We start from the raw sequence: 20,129 nt of genomic DNA, 5'->3' as shown, positions 1-20,129 counted from the left end.
TTTGTGTGGCAAGGTTGAAATAGGCATTTCTGCAGCTTTGTGCCAGGGCCTGCGCTTAAGCAACAAAGCCAGGACAGCACTTAAGTCTTGATCGTACCCTGCATGGATGTCTTTGTGAAGGGCACGGGATGCACTGTGCATTTGGCAGCCTTATTACGGCTTTCTCTTGCTGTCCCTCTAACCTAGAGTCTCTTCAGGTTCCTATCCAATCTCAAAATCACAATTCAAGTTTAAAGTCTAATGAAGTTGACTTTGTTGAAGAGAAGTTGTATTTTTAACTTGGAGACATAGAAGTTCATTTGCTTAAATAAAATACAAAGAAGTATCAGGTGATTGGCAACAACCATGGAAAAGGAGGCAGGGGCTATTATTTACTCAACCCTAGTGAAGCTTGTCATGATGGGGCTAGCCAGAGAGCTGATGTCATCTGCGAGGTTGCCCTCGCAGAGCTAAAGTCAGATAGTAAAGTCATCTTCAGTGCCCTTCCCATGTGGAGGCCGCCATGTTCAGATGTGGGAAGTTCCAGGGCAAGAGCAGCACTCGTTACTCCTTCTACAGCGCAGCAGCATCTTCTGGGGATTTGCTGTGAGTGGGAAGTCAGGCAGGACCTTCCTGTGCTTAAATTAAACTCAGTACTACATTGCTTCTTTAGCAAATTGATCACATTGTGTATGTTACATTCTCAAAAAACGTATGACTGTATAATTACCCATTGGCTGAGGCATTTTCAATTTGTATGTTTTAATCGTAAATATGGACATTAGGCTTACTTAATTTTTACAGAATTTAATTGCCAAAGCTTTATTGATTTTCACATTGTCCTTATCAGAGGACAGCTAGTAATTATAACACTGTCTGGAGTAATTATTCTGCATAGTGCCATTTCCTTTGAAATAGTAGCTCCAATTCCATAACTTTCAGCAGGGATACCCCTTCACCTTGTACATCACCAGGAACACTTAGCTGGAAGTAAAGTAGAGTGTGTCGCAATGGAACAGATCCTATGTGTTTTTGCTGTGGTCCTAATAATTTAGTGTATCCCTTTTTAGGTAAAATGGTTTAATGGAAAACATTTAAAAACTACGATTATGTATTTTGTACTCCATTTATAATGCTGAAATGTATACAGATTTTAACTTCATTGGCTTTTAGTGACTGTCTAGAAATAACATAGCTATGTCTGGGAAGCCTGTGAATTGGCTTTAAGGCAATAAACCAGTATAGATACTGTGAAGGCACCATAAACCTGCTGATAATTGCTCCAGGAAGAGTAAATAAAATATTAATTAGCTAATAACTTTAAATGGTGCTTACCTTTCTCTAGTCAGTAATTAGTATAAAAATGGGCAAATTCAAAAGCATGTAAATTCTTCTTAAATAATCACATTCTATATATTATTCTTGCCAAATTCAAATGAAAAACCAATGAACTAAACTATAGCCTAACTGTATATATTTACAGTCTGTCTTTCATTATGTAAAGTCTTTGTTGTCATGGATTTATTTTTAGTAGTTAAAATATTTCATAAGAATAAGCTAACTGCCAAGAAGTTTGCCTGTTGCTGTATTTGAGTAAGGAGATATGATATAAACCATATAAGTGAGGAAAATCCTGTCCCCCAAATAACTTGGAATAACTTCAGAAATGATACCTGCAGAAGAAAATAACATGAGAAAAACCTGAGAGTGGAGGTGATGGCCTATAAATTATTAGTGGGCCAAAGATGTCAGAGATAATGTTTTTTTATTATTATTATTATTCTGTTTAGGAAAGAGTAAGGTGCCAAGGCCTTTCACCCAAGTACCTCTAATTTCAAAGCGGTTAGGCCTGTGGTTCTAATGACTTCTGCCAACACAGACTCGTATTCTCTCTGTCGTTCCACTTAATGAACTCTGTCATGTATAGTGAAATAATTTTTGAATCTACAATTTATGCTTCACAATTTTACATGGCAAGGCTTTTAAAAAGCACATTTTTACTGCATATTCAAACTATTTTTATTAATGGTTTTTTTTTGTTTTGTTTTGTTTTTTTTGGCAATTGAATTTACTATTCAATGAGCCAGGCTGACAACTGAGTATTAGCATATTTTGGAACTTGCAATATAGTGCAATGAATAAAAAATACCTTGTATTTACAGATATTTGTACATTCATTAGTTCATTTACAAATTCCAAACTTCAGATATGCTTACAGGTTTATATTGACATACAGCTCATGGAGCCCAAGTGATCCAACTTATAGGCAAAGTGGATGCCATTTGCTTTTCATGCTTCCTTCTCAGCAGCTTTTATTCATTAAAGAGCATACGTGGGGACAGAAATTGTAGCTAAGAGGAAGCTAAGTAAGTGATCTGAAAAGCTAAATCAAAATCTGTAATCATAATTTCAGAAGTAAAGTGAGCAGCTTACCAGAACAAATGAATGAGTTAGAAAACCCACATAGTCAAAGTGGTTACTATTGGTCAGGAAATTAGTTACCCAATTCATTATGAGAATCTACAGTCCTTCAAAATTTCTCAGAATTCTTTCTTCAGCCAATGAACAGGGATCATCCTTTTAATTAAAAAAAAATTATCTTTATTTTCAAGATCCCTTTTTTGACCCTGCAAGTGGCCAAGTTCCTTTGCCTCCTGCCAGGAGACCACCAGGAGACAGCGTCAAATCCAACAGAGTCTCCCAGGACTATGACCAGCTCCCTTCATCTTCGGGTGAGTTGACTGGGAACGGTAACAATGATGTCCTATTTTATATAGCACTTCTTGCTCTATAGCCTTGTCTTTAGTTTATTGCACTATACCTAAGCATTCACTTATTTTTAACATCCTTTGTATTTGGCTTATAAAGCATCCATATGAAAGCAACATGCAGAAAACTGCCTCAGGGAAAGAAAAATGAGGCTTAATATTTTGTGTGAATAGTCAGTAAGTCCCCAGTCTTTGTTTCAGGAAATTTTCTTTCTTTTACCTTCTGTTTTGTCTCATCAGATTTGAGAAATACAGAAAATCTCTTTGTGCGTCTGCCCATGCTGTGTTTTTTCATTTCACATCAAGACAGAAGTCTTTCTAGAAGTAATACTACTACCAAATCAGTATTACTATTAATTGTTTTTGTAGTTTGTTTGTTTGTTTGTGGTTGGTTGGTTTTGGTTTTTTAAGATGGAGTCTCATATGTAGACAAAGAGTCTTCCTAATACCTGTCACTCCCCCAGATTTCATCATGCATTTATTTGCTTGACTCATTTGTCTGTATCTTCTGCTTGTGTCTTAACACTTTCAAGCGAAGAGTGTCACCTCAGGTTGCTAGAGTGACTCCACAGGCTAGATGCTAATCAACAAATACTCATTTCTTACATCCTGAAGGCTGGATAGGCCAAGAAAAGTATGACATATTTGGTATCTGGTGAGCATTGACTTCATTCTCCATAGGTGACCATCTTCCTACTCAGGCACAGTGAAGTGCTGGACTTTTTATATCAATACTAATCCCTTCCCTGAAGGTTCCACCCTCACAACTTACTCAACCACCACAAATGTCATCTCACTGAACAATACAAGCAAGAGCAAGGAACAGAGCCACAGCACTGTAACCCTAGCTCTTAGAACTGAAGCAGGAGCCTTACAATGTGTTTAAGAACAGACTGAGCTAGATGGGATGGCCAAACACCCTAATAGTTGTGCCAGAAACCCCATCCAAGGACTGAGGAATCTGGATGCAGAAATCCATGGCTAGGCCCCGGGTGGAGTGCTGGGAGTCTAATTAGCAAGAAAGAGGAGGGTTTATATGAGCGAGAATTGTTGAAACCAAAGTTGGATAAAGCACAGGGACAAATAGCCAAATGAATGGAAAATCATGAACTATGAACCAAAGGCTGAGGGGCCCCCAACTGGATCAGGCCCTCTGAATAGGTGAGACAGTCGATTGGCTTGATCTGTTTGGGAGGCATCTAGGCAGTGGTACCAGGTCCTGGGCTCGCTGCATGAGATAGCTGTTTGAAACCTGGGACTTATGCAGGGACGCTTGGCTCAATCTGGGAAGAGGGGACTGGACCTGCCTGGACTGAGTCTATCAGGTCGATCTCAGTCCTCGGGGGTGGCCTTGATCTGGAGGTGGTGGGAAAGGGAGTAGGCTGGGGGGAAGGGGAGGGGGGCAGGAAGGGGGAGAACAAGGAAATCTGTGGCTGTTATGTAGAACTGAATAGTATTGTAAAATAAAATAAAATTAAAAAAAAACAGACTGAGCTAAAAGTGACATAGTAAAGCCAAGGCCAATGTGGACTGTATAGGGAAACCCTGTCCCCAAACAAACCATTTAAGTGGCACACAGTGAGACGACAGTATTGCCATATCCCAGATATCTGGAAGGATGCCCAGCACAACGAAGTATATAGATAGATGGGGACAAGGAAGGGACACTCAATCACTGATGTCTCCATTAAGCTGGATACATGGATTCATGAGCAACACATTCGGTTCCTCTTTGCAAACATCAGAAGTTTTTCCACACTCTGTAGACTTTGTTGGATTTCAGTATTTCCACTTTTTTGTCTTATGCTCAAATCAGTTCACTGAAGATTTGTTAAGTATAATAGTCACGTACCTGGGACTTTCTGAATAAAGGTTATCAAGCTGCTTTGAGCAGTGTGAACAGTGTAGCTTCTCCATGGGGCCATACAGGAGATGCAGAATTCACTCTAAAACCTCAGTGGTGTTAACATTATGCATGACCTGGGAAAGCACAGATAACCTTATCGGCCTTTTCAAATTCTGGTTCCTGTTGTCTGTCAGTTCACATCTAGCCACTCAGAACTTTCAGACCCTTCTGTGTGTAGACTGTAGTTTCAAGTAAAACATAGACTGAAATAATGTTAAAATAGACCTTTGGCAAAAGCACCACATCCAACTTGAAATAATATATTCAGCACCACCAACTCTGTGTTAAAGGTATTTAAGTAGTGAGTATTTAAGAGTTATCACAAGACACTGTTTTCACGGCTTCTTTGGTGTTGGCTCTGTAACATGTAGACATTGTAGGCGCAGGAGCATCACTCCTGCAGGTACTCAAGTGTTTGGTATGGGGTTAGCATTACAATAGAAATCTCAAGAGTGCTTGGAGTAGCAAGCACAGATACATCCACTTAAGCTGAAAAAACTAGTTTTTCCCCTAAGAAATACAAGGTTACTGAGGACCAAAGCCAGTTGTAGCATCAAATATTTCATCCTACTTCCTAAACTTTTCATACACTAGCAAAGCACAGAAACAATGCCCTGTTTCTGACTTGTGTTTGTTAGCAAGACAGTGTGCTAGTTTTCCACACCTGCACATCTGTATCACCTCTGGATTAGGTATCCTCATTTAATACCTGACCTGGATGCTATGTGCTTTCAGGATTCTGTTCCACAATAACCTGTTCTTATCGAAGTCTCTTTTAACTGACGTAACAACAATTCTGGTGTGGTTGATAATTCTAAAACGTTGAATGTCTGTGACCTTTCAGAGCTATATAAATACTTGATAGTAGCTTACTCATCAACAAACTAGAAAAAGAAGAGTTCTGAAGAATTCAAAAATATAGTTCCATCAATTTAAAATTTTCTTTCTGCCGGGCAGTGGTGGCGCACGCCTTTTTAATCCCAGCACTCGGGAGGCAGAGCCAGGTGGATCATTGTGAGTTGAGGCCAGCCTGGACTACCAAGTGAGTTCCAGGAAAGGCGCAAAGCTACACAGAAAAACCCTGTCTCGAAAAAAAAAAAAAAAAAAAAAAAATTCTGTGGGCAGTGGCACACACCTTTAATCCCAGCACCCTGGGAGCAGAGGCAGGTGAAGCTGATTTTGAGGCCAGCCTGGTCTACAGAGTGAGTTCCAAAACAGCTAGGGCTACATGGAGAAACCCTGTCTCAAAAACAAACAAATAAAATGGATAATATAAATTAAAATAAAATCATCTTCCTTGTTTGCCTTTTAAATGCATCGTGTGCACAAGTACATCTATGTAACTAAAAGGAGCTTCAAGTGTATCCATTCCTCTCAAAGGAAATACGGTATAGACTAAAAAGTTAATGTTACTATTGGTATTTCATCAAATGATTGATTTAAAAAAAGCAGTTAAAAAAAATGAAATAAAAATTCACTGGCTTATTTCTAAATCACTTACTTCTGTATTGAGGCAACTTTTTGCCAGTAGTTGACATCTTTACATGAGCACTTCACTCAGGCATAGCTCATGTCTCTAATAACCACATATAAGTTTTGTAAACTTTTGATGCTACTTTTCTCTTGTCACAATATATATCATGCTGCAGTTTGAATTCCTTAAGCATTCCATAATGCTTGTTCTTATATTGCAGCGTTAGCCTTGGTGGAGGTTATTCATATTATTAGCAGTTAAAAAGTAGTTCAAGGACTTGAAAACAATGTTAGACTGTCCATGACTCATATGAAATGATTAAATTGCTAACTATACTGAGAAAATAAGGAGATACTGTTGTAATGGGGATGAACTGCAGTGCTGTTTCCTTTATTTATTATTAACTTAGTGGAAAATTGATGGACTATTGAACAGACTGTTATATTACTAATCTTTCTGAAGATTTCAGCTGGAAATTATGGTTATAATTCACACAAGGGTTAGAAATGCATAGAGAAATCACCAGTGACAGGGTAAATTGTGTTTAACACTTAGTTTTGTTTCCACGATGGAAATTTCAGTGGGGTTGAGCTTTACCGGTTCATCTGGTAATTGATGCCACTTGAAAACCTTCGTGCACATGGCTTCAGTTTTAAAACCACAGGGCTGAAGTGTTTTTCCATGAGTATCTAAAAAGTCATGCTGCTCTCTGTGTATTCTAAGCACAGTGTATGGGAAGATTTTTACTTATTTGTATTGCACTGAAAACCATATGTGAAATCCTGTCTGTTAGTTAGTGTTTAAGATAGTATAGTAATTCAACATCACAGCGTAAATGGGCTCCAAAAGTAATTGACCCAACTTATATTTGAATAACAAGATTATATTTTGAGATTTTATTCACTTTTTATTTAGTTGAATTCACATTATTTCTAATTACCAACTATTATTGATATACATTAAAAAATTACTAGTCAAAGAGTTTTAATGCTTATTCCAAGAGTTGTACTTGCTTACTACACTACTGAAGGTCTGTTTCCCAGATGACATATGTACATGTCATATAATATTTAATTTATTAAGCATTTACTATAGGATACAAACTGTGATAAATATTTTAGAAAGCTACATATGAGGATCATATAGGTCATTTCACATATGAGTATAATATACACAATTCTTTTGTCCATGTTCATAAAATGTTATACTTTATGTAATATATATGCTGTTATACTTTAAAACATAGTTATAATACATAAATATAAATAAATGCATACAACTCTGCAATAAGCTTAATTTATAAAATAAAGAAAACCAGCAAGCTTTAATAATTTTCTCAGGATCCCACAGAGACAAGCACCAGCCTAATAGAATTTAAGTTAATTCTGACAATTTTTGTAAGCTGTGCACACATTTATTCTTTTACTGTTAATCAAGTTTATGTCGTGATTACCAACATAATCAGGGGCCAAGCTGAGACCGAGTTAGTTCATAATCAAAGATCGCACCTTTGTGTAGCAGTGATTGCTAAAACACATTTGGAACTTTAGTATAATAAAACAGGAACAGTCCTAAGGAACAGCAGGGACAACAAAGGAATGGAAGGTACTGGAAGCAGCAGACACCTCCCTGACCTTGGCAGAGCCCTTCGTGGGTTCTTGCTGCTTTTTCATATCAGAAAACCCTCTTGGCATCTTGGTCTTCATTCTTGAACAGCTCACAACGGTGAAGCAGAAGGACTCTCATCTGTTTGCTGTGATCTTGTGAATTGCACGAGTATGACATAGACACTGAAGAGCACAATGCAGTTACCAACAGTGAGAAAGGAAATGACTTCGAGCTCCACCACGGGGGTGTTCCCATACATTCAGAGTTGATTTTTCTTAAGCGGTAGGAGATAAGGGTGGGATTTCAATCTTTTACATGTGGACATTTGCATTTCCTAGCCCCATTTCTGAGGCATTCTTTTCCCCGGTGTGTGATTTTAATGTCTTTGTGAGACCCGGTTGGCAGCAGATGTACAGGTCTGTTTCTGAATCTCAGTTCTGTTAGCCTTTGAGTCTGTTGTGTTGCTGTGGGTCGCCAATGTGTCATGAAGTCTGGTGTGTGAAGCCTCAGGCTTTCTTTTTTCTGTTCAAGGTTGCTTTGGCTCTCTAAGGTCCTTTTGCTTCCATATAAATATTCGGGTTTTTTTTTTCCATTCTGTGAAAAGGACCATGGGAATTTTGATGGAGATTGTATTTGAGTCTATAGATTGATTTGAATCTATAGAATGATTTGTGTAATGAGGACATTTTAACAGTAGTCTTCAAATCAATGAATATGGAGAGCTTTTCTTTTTGTTTTTCTTGTCCATTTCTTCAATTATTATTTCATAACTTTCACAGTAAAGCCCTCTTACTTCTGTAGTTAAGTTCATTCCTAGAAATTTTATATGTAGCTTTTTTGCTTTTTTATTTCATTGAATTGCTTATATGTGGAAAGCTACTAATTCTCATATGAAGGCTTGGCATCCTGCCTCTCCTTTGAACTAATACTTAATAATACTCTGGTGGCCTCCTTAGTATTTTGTATACAGAATCACACAAAAATCATTTACAGAAAGTGTTAGTTTAACTTCCTCCCTTGTTTATGTTTATGGCTTTCGGTTTGTTTCTCTTAGAAGTTCTGTTTGAAATTTATGGTTCTGTACTGAACAAGCTGATGACAGTGGGCACCTTGGTCTTGATCCTGAACTCAGAGAAAATATCCTCAGATTCCCTCTATTCAGATTAATATCATCTATGGGCATTGTACCTAACTCGTACTATGTTGATGAACAGTTCTTTGAACCTAATTTGTTCAGGTGTTTATCAAGAAGTGTTAAGCAGTATCAAATGTTCTTTCTGCATCTGTTGAGATGATCATATGGTTTTTATCCTTTATTCTGCCAGTATATAAATCTATTTATTGATTTTCATACGTTGAACTACCTTTTGACTCTGGGAATGCAACCCACTTGAATACTGATGAATAAACTTGAATCCCCAGGATGAAACCAGTGTGATGGTGGTAAATGATCTTTGTGACTAACTAGTGAGTTGATTCCATGGAATTTTGTTGAGCATATTTGTATTTGTGTTCATCAGAGATAAACAGGTCTGTAGTTTTTTGGGGTTTTGTTGTTGTTTTTGGTTTCCTTCTTGTCTGGTTTTGGAAACTAGATAGTGCTGTGTTTTTTGGGAGGGTTCTAGTCCTGATAAATTGTGAAAATAAAGTGGAAAGAAACTAGTTTGTTAAACTTTGGCAGTAAGTCTATGTGATCTTGGGCTTTTCATTGGTTGGAGACTGATTCAATCTCGTTGCCACCATTGTTCTATTCAGTTTCTTGTGTCTTCAGGGTTCATTTTTGGCCAATTTTACAGGCCCAAGCATTTGTCTGTACCTCTGGGTGTTCTGCTTGTTAGCATATGGTTGATCTTAGGACTCTCTAATAACTGCATTTCTCTGCTTGAGGTTGTAATGCTTCTTTTTCCATCTCTGACTATATCTGCTAGTTTTCTTAGTTAACCTATCTAGAAGATTATTTTCTTTAATTTTTTTTTTTTTTCTTTTTTTGAAAAGCCAGCTCTTTGTTCTGTGAATCCTTTCTAGCACTTACTTCTGCTGAAATCCTGTTGTTTCCTCCCTTAGGCTAAATAGAGTTTAGGTTTGTTCTTGCTTTTCTAACGTTTAGAGATAGTAGGGATATTTATTTTAAGGTTTTGTTTTTTTGGTGTTGATTTTTGGTGTTTGTTTGGTTTGGTTGTTTGTTTTGTGAAGGTCCTTACAGAGTGATCTTCTGCCTTGTGGTGCCTCTTGCATTTCATATGTTTTTTGTATTGTTTCTCTTTTTATTATCTTTGAGAAATTTTAGAACATTACCAACTTTCTTGTTGACTAACTTGATTGTTGAAAAGAATCTTCAGTCTCCATGAATTTTTACAACTTTTGGAATCTTTTTCTTAACTCACATTTTATTCCATTTTGATCATTTCACTTGTTTTCCAATTGTTAATACTTGTTTTATGACCTAACATGGACTATTTATTCTAGAGAAAGCTTCATGTGCAGATAAAATGACTGTGTTGCAGCTGTTGGATGGAATATTCTGTAGGTGTCTTCTAAGTTCATTTATCCTTATTATAGTTGAGCTCTGGTGTTCAATAATGTTGTTATCTGGATGATCTGGACAGATGCAGGATGTTGAAATCTTGTCACCATCACTATGTTGAAGGCTGTTTGTCCTTTCATGCGCAATAGTTTTGTTATGTAAAATTAGGTATTCTGATATTTAAGTTCATATAGATTCATCATATTGTCTTGTCGAATGGCCTATTTGTTCATTATAAAGTGACTTTCTTGGTATCTTTGGGTTTATTTCTAGATATAAATGTAGCCAGTCCTGTCTATTTTAAGGTTCTGTTTAGAACATCACTCTACATTCTTTACTCTCAACCAGTCTGTGTATTTACCAGTGAAGTGAGTTTGTGTTTGTATGGCTCCAGGGGTTGACTTAACTAGGGAGGTTGGGAATGAGTAAGTGACAGACAGAGACACACAGACGTACACAGAAAATCTGAGATCAGTTAGTGGGGGCTCTGACAAAGCTGCAGCACCCCGACCCGACGCTCCATGTGTTTACTATGTACAGTTGAACAGGGAGGTGGGGTTATTATGTAAAGCTGAACACAGAAACAGGTCTAACTAATCTCCATAGGAGCAGTTTCTGTAGAGGAACAGTTTTTAGACTGTAAATACCTGGAGAGAGAAAGCTGTGGATGACATGTTCTCCACACACTGCCAGCATTCACATTCAGACCCAAGGAATGCTTTCTCAGCCCTTTGGCCTCATTGGGCAAGTGTTTGTCCCTCCTGTGGGGCTGAGCCTTTGAAGTCCTTGATGTGGCCATGCCCATATCAGGCAGTACACATTCTCTGAGGACTTCACTGTAACTGAAAGTTTTCCTGTGCCCCAGCCTGCTGGTGGTCAGGACAAGTCTCTCCCACTTGCATCCCCCAAGTAAACACACAGGGGCTTATATTAATTAAAACTGCTTGGCCATTAGCTCAGGCTAACTACTGACTAGCTCTTACACTTAAACTCAGCCCATTTCTGTTAATCTATATTTTGCCACGTGTTCCGTGGCTTTACCTGTGTGTCTGTTACATGCTGCTCGCTCGGCGCTCTCCCTGCTTTCTTCCTGTCTCTCTCTTTGAATTTCCTGCCTGCCTCTAAGCTGCCTTGCCATAGACCAAAGGGTTTTATTTATCAACCAATCAGAGCAACACATATACTCAGTATACAGACATTCCCCTATCATTTCATTAGCTCACTAAAGTCTTAGGTGACCTATTGTTGAAAATTGTTTTACTATCCAGTGTGTGTGTGTGTGTGTGTGTGTGTGTGTGTGTGTGTGTGTGTGTGTGTGTTTTGAATATTCTTAGGCCTGTGGCTTTGTTTATTCTTTTTGCTGGTTCACTGTGTTTGCTCTGTTGCTTTGTGGTGTATCTCCTCTTCAGTGTGGTTTGCTCTTTCATATGCTTTCACGAAGGTGATTATGTTTCCTTCACTTATGATGCAGGACTTCTTATTCATTGTTTGGAAGCCTTCTCTGGCAATCACAGATTTTCTCAATGATTGCTGTCTTTGTATGGTAATTATGTCAAGCATTATTTTCCTTCAAGAATCTGAATACATCACTTCATGTTTTCCTAACCTATAAAGTTTCTGCTCAGAAATCACTGTTACTCTGATATAGTGCCTTTAAAGATGATTTTAGCCTTTTTCAGTGGAAGATGTAAAATTCTTTGTGTTATATAGTTTTGATAGTTCGCCTATAATCAGCTGTGGTGATGACTTTTCTGATTGTGTTTATTTGGGATTCTGTATGCTTCCTCTACCCAAACGTCTGTATCTCTTCCGAAATTATGGAAGCTTTTGTTATTATTCATACATTGTCAATGCTTCTCACAACATTTTTCTCCTTGACTTGGGAATTCCAAAAATGTGGATTTGGTTTTATGTTGCGGGTTGTTTTGTTTTGTTTTTTTTTTTCCATTTGCTGGTGTACCAAAGATCTTGAGTGCTTTATGATTCTTTTGTTGTTGGCCTGAACAGGGTATTTCAAAAGACATGTCTTAAAGTTTATGTTTCCTCCCCTTGATACTGGCAGCTGCTGATGTTTCCATGCTGAGCTCTTCATATCTAGGACCTGCTTGCTTATTTTTCATAATCTCACTTTAAATTTCTCATTCATATGCCCACATTATCTTCCTCATTTCAAGTCTCTTGGAACACTGATGTGTTTTTCTGTTCATTCTTTTCAGTTCTTTTGTCAGGCATTTTATGTGTGTTTCTTTGAAATTTATTGCTAGAGTTAAGTTCTTCTAGAGGCAACATAATACCTTTTGGGTTTCTCAAAATTATTATGTTCCTATTTTGAAATTTGCACCTCTGGTTACTTAGTTATTACTACTTTGTTAGTCCTATTAGGGGCAGGGCCTTTTCAATTTCCCCCATCTGCAATGGCCTATCAACTCTTGTCTTCATTATGCAACGCTTGTCTAGATAACCATAAATATTTGAGATTTTTGTGGGTGTAGCTTCCCCTTTCATATATTAAAATTTCATATATTCATCCCACAGCAGGCACCCTTGTCTTCTGGCTCTTGCAATCTTTCCATGCTCCTTTCCCGCAATATTCCCTGAGCCGTAGGCATTAGTTTATTATACAGTGTTGGCTTTGACTCTAGCTGAGTGTCCCTTCCACATCCCAGTTGGCATTAGTGAGTCTGGGCATTGTCTCTTCCTTGTTACAGTCAGGTAGACCAGCTGTCTCTGCATCACACAAGAATACAGACACTAGCCATTCAGTAGGGAAGGAGGAATGAACAGCAAAAAGTGTGAGGAGCTCACTCTGTAGATACTCCTGAAATTAGAATGGTGGTCCCTGTTGTGTGTTGGGGTGGGAAGGTGGAAATCAGCCCAGGCCGTGTTGCTGTTGATTCTACTTGTAGCAAGGGCCTGGAGACATAAGTGGCATCAGCAGTTGGGAGAAGCCTGCACCTCTTCTCTAACCAGTAAGCACTGAGGGCCTAGATGCTGTACAGGGATATATAGTTTAATTAGAAATGCAAAACCAATACAGATTTTGGCAAGACCCAGAAATTATATGTTCATTACATGACTGTGTAATTAATTTCCTTTGCTCTCAAGAGTCTTGCCTGTTCATGGGTACCAATGTTACTGGTTTTGTTTTAAGAAACTATCATCAGGGATAGGGCAATGGCTCAGTAGATAATTACTTTCCATACAGCTGTAAGGGCCTGAGTTTGCATTTCCAGAACCCATGTGAAGCCAGATATGTTAGAGTACATCTATAATCTCAGCTATCTACAGTGAAATGAGAGCAAGAAACAGGAGAATCTGCAGAAGTTTGTAGGCCAGCCAGCCGGGTATATGCAAAGGTAAACAAGAGACCCCCACCTCATACAAGGTGGAAGGCAAGGACTGTCACCCAAGGTTGCCGTATGACCTTCACATGTGGGTCATAGCACAGGTGCACCCACTCGCACACACATAAACGTGTACACACCTGCTACACATACAGCTGCACACATTGAAAAAAAGTGCGTGAGAGGAAGAAAATGTAATTAGCTGCAGGGGCCTGAACTATAAGCCAGTCTCCTCCTGTTGTTTTCTCAGTGTTTGCATTTTCTTGGGCAGAAGTTCCTGTATGAGAATCTCACGTGTTTGCTGAAGCGAAGCCACATTTAATTTGGTGAGCCTGTTGACTCTTAGAGTCAAAGGATCTGCTCTTTTCGGTTGATTTTTCCGTAGTATCAGGAGGTTCGGCACTATTAACATGCACAGTCAGCTAGAGGGGGAGCTTATGTGGTCTATTTATCAAGTAGTTCAGAATACCAGAACATGAGTGGGACAGAGAACATTTGGGCGCTATTCTGCATTCTTCCGTTAGGTCACAGGGAAAGCATCCCCTGTGATAGGGACCGCCCACTCTTCCACTTGAGCAGCCAACGGCTGTGGCATAGTTGAGAAAGATAAGGATCGTGGCCACTTTTACTCTAGATTTTGGGCTTTGGCTATTTTGTTGTTGTTGTTGTTTGGTTGGTTTGGTTTTTTTTTTCTTTTATACATCTCTTGTGAAATATGAAATCAGAAAAAAAAATGTTAAGTTTTCAGTCAAACTACCACATTCTCCTACCACATTCTGACTTTCAAAATGAGGTAACATTTCCCATTTCACAATAAGCTAGCCAGCAAATAAAAGCATTTGTAGAGAAAATAACAGTTAATCCAAAGCATTGAGATAATACTATTGTGTCCTCTCGGATTCATTTTTGTCTCACTCTTTCTTTGGTGTCTGTCTTTGAAAATCTCTACAGATGGTTCGCAAGCACCAGCTAGACCCCCCAAACCAAGGCCCCGGCGGACTGCACCAGAAGTTCACCACAGAAAACCCCATGGGCCTGAGGCAGCCTTGGAAAATGTTGATGCCAAAATTGCGAAACTCATGGGAGAGGGGTACGCCTTTGAAGAAGTGAAAAGAGCCTTAGAGATTGCGCAGAATAACGTGGAGGTGGCCAGGAGCATACTTCGAGAATTCGCCTTCCCTCCTCCAGTCTCCCCACGTCTGAATCTATAGCAGCCCGAACTGCAAACAGCGGCGGGTAAAATGATTGACAGAATCTTCTAGGAGTATGGACCAGAAGGAATTCCTGAGAAAGGGAATGCGGGAGCCACAGCGTCTATTGGCGTGGCATCTCCAGAAGAGAGGCCAGGAGCACAACTCCTCTGGAGACCACGGCTCCCTTAGGATGCCCGCGCTGCAGCTTCTCTGTTTGTACTAGCCATACTTTTAAATCAGGGTTGAACTGATGGAATAATTTAAAGACGTTTACTCCCCTTGAACTTTGAATCTGTGAAATGCTTTTCCTTGTTTACACGTGGGCAGAATTGCAGTTCGTCTCTGTTTTGGATTCCTGTACTGTGTTCCTGACAGGCCCTTTGTAGAGTTGGTCATGTCTGCTGTAACCTTTTCCACGCCACCCCTGCTGTCCACAGGGGCAGCAGAATCCCTTCTTTGTGTTGCTCTCTCTCCAGGCCCCACCTCAAGTCCCCAGGTCCAGTTCCATTACTCCCATTTACACAGCACGCTAGTCTGAAGGTTCTGGTTTTCTGTGTCTCAAACGAATGCAGAAAGAAAAAGAAAACTGTGTGTGGTCTTGTCTTCACTACTGACTCTTTTCTTTGGGAACCATCACTGTTGAGAGGTGGGGAAAAACCTGAATGTATAAAGCATTTATTTGTCAATAAACTGCCTTTTGTAAGGGGTTTTTATATGATATAAAAGAGCTTCCCTTGTTAGTGTAAGTTCTGTGACCTTTAGTTTTCCATATTCTCCCTCTTATAGCCCCAGGAGTGCCATGATGCTGTAAAAGTGACTACTGCAGATACAGGAGAAACAGGCTTGCATGAGACAGTGCTGTATTACAGTACCATAATGAGATCCCCTGATATTTATGCCTGCATCACTTTCAGGAAAGCTAGAAAAGGTGGCCGTCACCTCAGAATATGTTAATACGCCTTTAGATAAGGTCATGGACACACCTTTCCCAAGTGGAATAGAGTCCATTTTCTATTTCACTGATGTCACACGGGCTTCTCCTGGTGTGCAGGCCTCCTCCTGAGGCACTGATGACTGTTATGTGCCACTGCTGCTGTGGCTATGGTTCTTGCAAAAATCTTAGGAGCCTTTTTTCAGTCAAATTAGGATTCCTGTTTACTCTGTGGGTTTTCTCATTGATTGTTCTATGTTGCCCCATCCAGTCAGATGGAAGACTTCAACATAATTCTGCCTTTTAAGCAAAATGAGTGGTTCTTCTGAAACCATGGTATTACTTTTAATCTGAAAATATTTATTGACCGTCTACAATGTGCTTTGCACTCTTGGATTTGTTTTTAAAGCACAAACTGACTCCAGCATATTTGTATATATGTGTTTGATGGTAAATGCCTCTAATCTGATGGATGTAAGCACCAGAAATTGATGCTAGGGCTTCAGAACTCTGCAGAAATTTCAGGAGTTTTTTCATCCCTAACAGTGGGGAAAAAAAAAAAAAAAGAATCAAAACTATCTCCATGCAAAAAGCTTGAACCACATTTAGATACTTTCTAAAGATAGACTTAGTTGTAGGTTTATGGAGGTTTGTACCACTCCTTACTGCACACCCAGTGTGACACACAGAAATGCCTCAGATAAGGAGTCCTTCATCCTGACTAGGGAGAAGAGGGACCACTGTATAAATCTGATGGAGTTGGTATTGTAAAAAACTCATGCACAAAGCCATGTTTGCCCAGGAAGGGGATCCAGCACATTCCTTTACAGTCTAGCTTTCATAGGATAAGACAGGACTTGAGGATTCGTAGTCTTTGCTTATTTTAGATTTGTTTAGATGGTCCTGTGCTGCTTCTGCTCCCAGAGGGATGTTTTTTTTAATTTCCTTAGATGCTATTCCTGTAAAGAGGTATGAATACAGTTCTTTTTTATATACTTTTTACAATTGGCTATTTGTTGTTTATTACCTGCCCATATTTTTTTTTTTACTTGTTTTTACAGGTTCTGATGTCATATTGGGACAGTGCTGTGTATTTTGGGCTTCATGTAACTTGCCAACAATCGGCATAGCCTAAAACCCAAAGTTTTCCTTTGGTGTCCTAACGTTGTTAGAACATCATTGACAGACTAGGGGGTGATGTAAGACAGGAATGCTGGGAGCCACAGCAGATTCTCATGCACTTCTTAGGTAATACATGAGATTGTCATCAAAAATTTAAAAGCGAAAGTTGTGATGACACCATTTCTTTGAACCTGAGGTCTAGAAAGAAAAACATAGTTTTCTGAATTGTACAAAGACCTCTGCATCTTCCACTCTGACGGCTGCCAATTTTCTCATTAAAGTGAATCTGATGAGTTATACATAAGAGACAGAAACCATGAAACTCACAGAATTGGTTTGAAGACATAATACAAACTAATTTTCATTATGAAACTATTAATTCTTTGAAGTGATCCAGACTTTGTTCCCGCCGATCCAGAAAGTTAGATTTTCTTCCCAATGCTCAAGATTTGATAATAAAATTACCCTTAAGCCAGTACTTAGTATGGCTTTAGTATACAATTAAAACAGATCATGGCCAATTTTAGCCCCTACCTACAAATTGCTCTGGGTGTTAAGATGGGATCCATCTCCAACAATATTCTGGTAATTGTATTTCCAGAATTCGGGGAGGTTATTTGGTTGTGGTTGTTGTTGTTTTGGTTTGGTTTTTTGTTTTTCCTTTTTTTTTTTTCTCCAGATCTATTGGTATCAGATATATCACAGCCAAATTTTCTAGAACCAAATCCAGCCATTTTAATGTTTAACGTGAACTTGCTCCCACAATTATAGTTGTTAGCCCGTCCTACTTTGCCCTGCGCACAGTGCAATAGAGCCGAGTTACAACCTCCAAAGGTCTGTTTGCTGACTCACCATTTCTCACACAGGGACACCTGCAAAGAATTCTTCATAATGTGAACTCCTTCATTGTTCAGTTCCAGAAGTATTTCCTGCATTTTGAACGTGACTTTGCCTCTTGGATTTTCAACTTGAAGCTTTAGTTTGCACTGAATTATCTCATCTGGTTTTAAAATGTTTCAAATGGACTGATTTGGAAGTAAAATACGGTATATTTTAAATATTAATGCAGGTACTGCCTGTAAACCTCGAATGTTAGAGCTTCGAGGAAGAGGTTCCAGAAAAAGACAGCAATAGAAAGAAAGGTTTTCATCCCAATTTACCATTTTTATTGTTTTGAAATGCATTTTTTAAACTTGTCTAATGTGGCAAATAGTTATGTGTTCAATTAATTTATATTTTATTCATTTTTTCCAATTCTGGATATGTAACCTCAAGTACTTTATCTGTTCTTTTAAGGTATTTTATAAAAATTAATGTTAACAAATAGAGTTTGTATGTTATTTTTCAAAGGAGCACAAATATTTCCATGAGAGCATGTTTCTGATGTCAGTTTTCTTTCTTTTTTTTTTTTTTTTTTTTTTTTTTTTTTTTTTTTTTTGGTTTTTCGAGACAGGGTTTCTCTGTGTAGCTTTGAGCCTTTCCTGGAACTCACTTGGTAGCCCAGGCTGGCCTCGAACTCACAGAGATCCGCCTGCCTCTGCCTCCCGAGTGCTGGGATTAAAGGCGTGTGCCACCACCGCCCGGCTGATGTCAGTTTTCTAAAGGATATGAAAAGGACATTACAGAGCTATTTGGATATAGTGGGCAGACATGTCCATCATAGAAAATGACTTAGTCACCAGATGCCAAACCCACGTGACTTAACAACAGTCTGACTTCAGTCACATCACAGAAATGAAAGTCAGAATTTCAGGGTACAGGTAATAAACCTATTATCGGTGAAAGGCTAGATAATGAGTGGGCAGTTGCTGATTAATATTAACATCTCTTCTTTAAAATGGTTACATTTGTAATCACTGGATACTGGCTAGCATACACCATGGAGAAAAACAACAGAATAGAAGTGGGAAGGACACCCATCGAAACAGTAGATGTTTCATAAGAGTACTTGATGGGTGAATGCAGGTGCTAATGAATCGTCAGTGACAGCTGTTGTTTTGAGGTACCTTATTCAGGGAACTCATTCTATAACAAGAATCATAGCAAAAAGTCATAAAAGTAATTGTGACATGCAAAATCCCATGTACCATAATACCCAGTCAGAGGAGATACACATCAGTAATTCCACACAATAAATACTGTATGTTATCATATAACTCTACTACACAACTCTTTGCAGTGTCTTTCGGTGGCCATTCCATGTCTGTATGCCTCTTCTCTCCTGAGATGGTCCCTCTGTTTCTGCTTAGCTTGAAGTTGCCCACATATGCCCATGCCTGTGCTTGCCAGTCCTTCCTAATGTTTGCCCCTCCGTTTTGCTAGCTTGGATAATTCTTCCAAGCACAACCTAAGTCATGCCTCTGTGAAACACATTCTGCCTTCCTCAGTATACCCCCTTTTTTTAATGTATCACACAAAGCCAAGACTATGGTCACTGTGGGGTTTTGTAGTTCACATATGAAGAAGCACATCTCATTCATAGCAAATAGAAAGATCGACTCAGCAAAGGGTTTCCAGTAAGTGAACAACAGTCCTGAATTGTACTTGTAGCCATCTGGGTAGAAAGACTTCACTTCTCTTTAATCTTGTTTTCTTCACTCATGGACTACATCATGAGCAAAACTACTTATTAACATGATTACACAGACTGCCTTAATTTTCTTTCACTAAACAAAGAGCAAAATCATTTAACAGCTATTAAAAAGTCACAAGAACACTAAGGGATTTAAAAACATTCTGACAGATTGGGATTCCTTCTTGTTTGATCAGAGTAAAACAAAACCAGAGGGAGCCAGCAGTGAATCATTTGACAACTATTGCCACCATTGAAGGGCAAGTCTTGATCATATTCCCATGGAGCCCACAGATCCCTTCCAGAGCTTTGAACCATCTTGAAAAGACCCCAGCAAAGCCTGCTGCCAGGCTCACTCACCCAAGGAGCCTAGGATGTATGCCAACGAACTAGACTCAAGGGAATCAAGTCAGTGGATATGTGATACTTTAGACAATAAGCCAGCTAGCTGTTTCCTGGCAAACATGCATGTGAGCTTAGTGTGCACATGTGAAGGCTACATGGAAAGTTTTAAAAATCAAGGACACACTACAGTGACACATTGAAGGGGGTCCCTGCAGGTGCATACAGGGAAGTTACTCGAACGAATAGATGAGAATGAAATCCCAGTGTAGACTGACTTAGTCACCCTGGATCAGAGTTTAGGGTCTAATGCCAGGCAGCTCATTGTTAACATATTTAAAACACAATTTGGGGAAACGTTTCCAG

At 39.0% G+C, this 20,129-nt stretch overlaps 1 protein-coding gene across 3 annotated transcripts in view; it reads left to right on the top strand.

Annotated features, from left to right (window-relative positions):
- Cblb (Cbl proto-oncogene B) overlaps positions 1 to 18,173 on the top strand; it is a 186,757-nt gene extending 168,584 nt beyond the window's left edge. For all 3 annotated transcript variants that reach the window (XM_028867481.2, XM_037209715.1, XM_037209714.1), the window contains 2 exons: positions 2,592 to 2,711; positions 14,555 to 18,173. In XM_028867481.2, coding sequence (XP_028723314.1) covers positions 2,592 to 2,711; positions 14,555 to 14,814 — 380 coding nt within the window. In that variant the 3' untranslated portion in view covers positions 14,815 to 18,173. The remainder of the gene's footprint in view (positions 1 to 2,591; positions 2,712 to 14,554) is intronic.
- Positions 18,174 to 20,129: the final 1,956 nt, after the last annotated feature.

Source organism: Peromyscus leucopus, chromosome 12 (assembly GCF_004664715.2).
Source record: "Peromyscus leucopus breed LL Stock chromosome 12, UCI_PerLeu_2.1, whole genome shotgun sequence".
Taxonomy (NCBI): Eukaryota; Metazoa; Chordata; class Mammalia; order Rodentia; family Cricetidae; genus Peromyscus; species Peromyscus leucopus.
This window is presented reverse-complemented; position numbering and strand designations above follow the sequence as displayed.